Source organism: Mytilus trossulus, chromosome 9 (genome assembly GCF_036588685.1).
Source record: "Mytilus trossulus isolate FHL-02 chromosome 9, PNRI_Mtr1.1.1.hap1, whole genome shotgun sequence".
Taxonomy (NCBI): Eukaryota; Metazoa; Mollusca; class Bivalvia; order Mytilida; family Mytilidae; genus Mytilus; species Mytilus trossulus.
Genome location: NC_086381.1, coordinates 49,549,920 through 49,554,706, shown reverse-complemented (window position 1 = coordinate 49,554,706; position 4,787 = coordinate 49,549,920). Strand labels below are relative to the sequence as shown.

At 29.9% G+C, this 4,787-nt stretch overlaps 1 protein-coding gene across 1 annotated transcript; it reads left to right on the top strand.

Annotated features, from left to right (window-relative positions):
* The first annotated feature begins 1,849 nt into the window (after positions 1 to 1,849).
* On the top strand, positions 1,850 to 4,145 carry LOC134683970 (uncharacterized). The gene is made up of 2 exons (XM_063543274.1): positions 1,850 to 1,949; positions 3,664 to 4,145. Exons 1-2 carry the CDS (start codon positions 1,865 to 1,867, stop codon positions 4,059 to 4,061), a joined length of 483 nt encoding a protein of 160 aa, XP_063399344.1. The 5' UTR covers positions 1,850 to 1,864; the 3' UTR covers positions 4,062 to 4,145.
* The last annotated feature ends 642 nt before the right edge of the window (positions 4,146 to 4,787 follow it).

The following is a 4,787-nucleotide window of genomic DNA, read 5'->3' as shown; positions in this document are numbered from 1 at the left end:
GTCCGTTTGTTACTTTGTTTTTCAGCCATGATGTTGTAAGGTTATTTTCGACATTGGGTTTCAATGTTTCTTTGGTACATAAAAAGTAAAAACACAAAAATACTGAACTCATTTTACTTCTCTTTTTATGTAAACGTTACTAAGTTTATGTCGTTTTGTCGAATATTGTAAAGATGCCTAAAAGAAATTTGGAAATTAGTAATGTCGAGAAGACATTATTTAATTTTATAATATAGCTTTCTTAGTTTGTATATACATCATACATTTATTCTATTTCAGTTCGAAAAGGAAGCACGACTTTCTCAATCTATTGGAATGGATTTGGTAGGACATTTATTAAATCAATCATTACAACATATACATGTTATGTCTAATAAAAATAAAATAGTACATGCATCTAAATTTGTACAGTTAAAACATATTTTAAAATAATCATTAACAGGAATTTGGAAACGTTTTGAGAAAGTCAATCAAAACAATAAGTCAGTGAAAACAAGTTTAAAATAATAATAAAAAAAATCTACAGATACCAAAGAAGAAATAAATCAAAGACAGACATAAAACCCAATATAAGACCACCAATGAAAATATCATTTATTAGATGTTTTACATATATGTTAACAGATATTCATTTCTTGTGAAATGTATAAATGTGTAGATATACCGTTAGTATTTGCAAATATATACTTTTAAAGCAAAACTAAAATTTAATATGTTTTAAAAATTTAAATTTTTTTAAATTTTTGTCTTATTTCTTTCTGTTATAGAAATGGAAAGACGACTTCCTTGTTTGGGACCCCTCTTTATATGGAGGAAAATCTTATTTGACAGCAACAGGGAAGGAAGTTTGGACACCTGATTTTACAATATTTAATCGGTTTGACAAACAATTTTATCATTTACAAATGTTTATTTGTGTATTACCAGTAGGTTATATTATCAGTATTTGTGATTGTAAGGATTTGTTGTTCTATGTAATAATTGGTTAACTGACACAACTGTTTAAAATGATATAAGTGTTGTCATATATACTTTTCCTCTTTACCATTAAGGCTTACTTAATGGCATTAAGCATTTTTAATTATTCACTCATGTGACCGAAATATTCATAGCATACTGTTTACTTTGATACGTAATTTGCATTTATATATAATGTTTTCGTAAATCTACATTATTGAAATAAAAAGGCTTTTATACCTGAGGAATAGATTACCTAATCTGTTTTTGGAAAAACTTTTAAAAATATTTGATCCTCAGGGCTCTTCAACTTCGAACTGTGTTTGGACTTTTTTTTATTCGAGCGACACTAATGTAGTCGAAACGTTCTTTTGGCGCAAATACTCAATTTCAATCCTGGTATCTAGGTTACGTTTATTTAATATATATATATATATATATATATACTTCAATATAAAAAATGTTTTTCAGACTTGAATCAAGTTTTTTATCTGATGGACTTCAAGCTGAAAAAATTCTTCTCAAATACGATGGAACAATTCACGCTCAACCTTATGGCGAACTGAGCACTATATGCAACGCTGATACAGCATCATTTCCTGCCGATTGTACGAAATGTAAAATAATTATTGGAGCGTCTGGTGTCAGCCAACAACATATATTCGTTTGGGAAGAAAATGAATCGCTAACTGGATTTGAAGATAATAAAGAAAGTCATGCGTTCTGGGTAATCTGGCGTTTAGATAAATTGCCTATATATAATTCTTTTGCTGAAATTCATATATATTTGCTAAGGTTACCTGCACATTACATTTACAACATTGTGATCCCTGCATCTGCACTATCCATACTTGCTGTTTTAGCGTTCTTTATTCCGATAGAAGAAGGTGAACGTCTTGGTTTTGGAATGACGATTTTTCTATCGTTTATGGTCTTGATGCTGCAAGTAAGCAGTATTTTACCAGAAAACTCCAAAAATGTTTCCGCTGTAGGTAGGTTTATTTGTTAAACAATTTCAACGTCTACTTAAATTGTATCTGTTGTTAGTATGCACTATTATATACAAACTATCGGAAACATACAATTGTTTTATAGTTAAATAAAATGTATCATATCTGTCTACAATAAAAGTCAATAACATTGAATTGGGAAAGTTAAACCGAAATACATTTTGAATAAACGAAAAGCAATACAGGTAAACCAAACTTCTATAGTGTTCGATAACATTGTGTGAGGGAATTAGACGTTTGATGTACCATTGTTCACTCCAGTGCAATGTATGACAATACCACTGCATCAATCAGAATTATTTTTTTGCAGTGTTTTTAGAAATGATTTTGCTTTTTTGTCGTGTATTATTTGTGAAACATTCAATATTTTAAAAAGGCGAATTTTCTTTATAAAGTCAATGGTTATGTTGACTTTTGAAGGCCAAACTTTCTACAGCCTTAAATACGCTAATGAACGATCCAAAAACTATACCAATACATAACCACATGTTTATGAAATTATAACAAATCTGTTGGTTAACAAATTTTTACTCTTTTTTGCAAAATAATGAAATTAAAATATCTGACATTTTCTCCCTACCCAGTTTACCCCTATACATTTTTATGATGTGGACTGGTCATTGTTATTGAATCGTAGGCAATTAAATTGGATTAAGTTGTTATTAATTTATCTTCAAACTTGTTTATGCTTTTCATACATGACTATTGATTAATTAGAACATGCATGAATGTGTACAGTAACTTAAATGGCCTTCAAACTGGACACTGGACGAGTCAATATTATGTTTTGTCAATGAAAGTTAAGGTATGAAAGGCAAGAATTGCAACGTATTTGATTTTCACAAAATTTTCGGAATATACAGTTGAAATGTTATTTTTTAAAAGAATATAGTGAAGATTAAAGAGAAAGTTTACAAATAATACGTTTTGTTCCATTAAACAAGTCATTTTCGTAAGAGAAATACCGAAATATATTTTACGCACGACTACGGCAGGTAACATTGTTATTCATCGTAATAAAAAAAGCATTTTTCAGTCTCATTGGAATATGTTGATAACAATTAATCCCAAACTTAAGAAGTAAGTAACTAAAGTCAAAATATGTCCGATCTGCCTATTTCTTCACATCAAAAGTCAATACGATCGTTTTAAAGTCAATTTCGTCTACCTCACACAATCGTGTTAGGCACTATAGTAACATCTTGTTTACAATAACATGAATAAGTTATCCCTACTACAAATCACGCATGCTATTTATGATTAAAAAAAATACAGATGAATACCAGATCGGAAGTATAGCTAAATGCTTAAATCAAATGTACATTGAAAGGCAAAGGTAACCGTAAACAGTTAAAATGCTTATTTATCAACAAAAAAAAAAATGATATCTGTTACTTAATATAAATGCTTAGTTACATTTAATAGCATTTCTTTCAGTACCGATTTTGCGTCACAAACAATGTTAATATGGGTCGTTTATTTAAAGGCTAACAAGGACAATACAGCTTAGCGGTAACAATTCGTATGTGAGACGGATTAAACATGTTTCTTTTACAAATAGAAACACACGTATAGGAAACATTAAAATTTTAGTCATTCTACACATTTGAACACAATTGTTTACACAATAAAATGTTTATATCAATGCAACATATATATTCATAGCGTTCCTTATTTGTTTTTTTTTTGATTTCAGGGAAATACTTTCTACAGCTGATGTGCAGCAGCTTTGTAGCTGTTTTTAATTCTGTTGTTTTGAGTTATTTTGGCAGTAGATCAGAAATTCCCCAACGCACATGTCCACAGACTTCTATTCAGCCTACTTCAGATGACAGTTTTTGTAAAAAAGACCAAGTCATTGATTTCAACGACCAACAAGAAGTAACAGGCGATACCAAACAGGAACCATTAGAGCAGCACGATAACACAACAAATTACTGGAAGATTATTGCATATCAAAGGCTGATGAAATATTTTAGACCTTTACAAATATTTGATTTGGTTACTTTACTCTCCTGTTTCATAACTACAGTATGTGCACACGTTGAGCTGTTTAATGTCATGAATATTAATACATGCTCTAATGTGGAATAGAAAAGGCAGGACATGAGTTCCAGTAGTGCAATATTCAATGTTCATTATAAACTTCTTCAGTCTCCATGTGTGCATAAACTTGTTGACTCGTCCTTCTATATAACATAAGCTGTTTATAATGCATTTATTTTGTAGTTTTTTCCATTCTTTTAAAATAAAAATCAGTTGACGAAGCATTTGTTCTCCAATTAGTGATTATGGATTTGGGTTTATTTTTCATATTTGGTTTATAAGGTACTATCAATTAAACATGTAGATCAGCCTTTTTCCTGTATACACAGCGTTTTTTTATGGTTGATTCGAGTTCTGAAATGATTTTACTTCGTCGTTCCCTTATTTCAATTTTCAATGTGTACATTCTTTTCTTTAATACCTGAACATTTATGGCACATGCGTAACCCATCTCCAGTAAAACTTAAGTTTTAGGTTCCTGCGATATTCATTTATATAAGTACTTACTTTGACTTGCGTTTCGTCAAAAGGTGAGCAGAAAAATTGCCATTTGGTCAACCCATCTCGAAGAGAGGTAAAACCACGTTAACAAAACCTACAGGAAGCTGTACGTCTAAAAATATTGATAATTCTAGATGAAAATATCGAAGACATAACGAAAATTGTTTACAAACATTGAAAAAGTATTGAGATGTGGTTCTATTGCTAAAACAACATATATCAAAAATAAAAAAAAATAAAAAAACGTAGACATTAGCAACTATAAACACTCAA

Bases quoted from the DNA above. Each gene is read 5' to 3' on its own strand.
- LOC134683970 (XM_063543274.1), top strand. From the start codon at position 1,865: ATGACGATTTTTCTATCGTTTATGGTCTTGATGCTGCAAGTAAGCAGT. The intron at 1,950-3,663 runs GTAGGTTTATTT...TTTTGATTTCAG, and splicing joins CAAAAATGTTTCCGCTGTAG to GGAAATACTTTCTACAGCTG.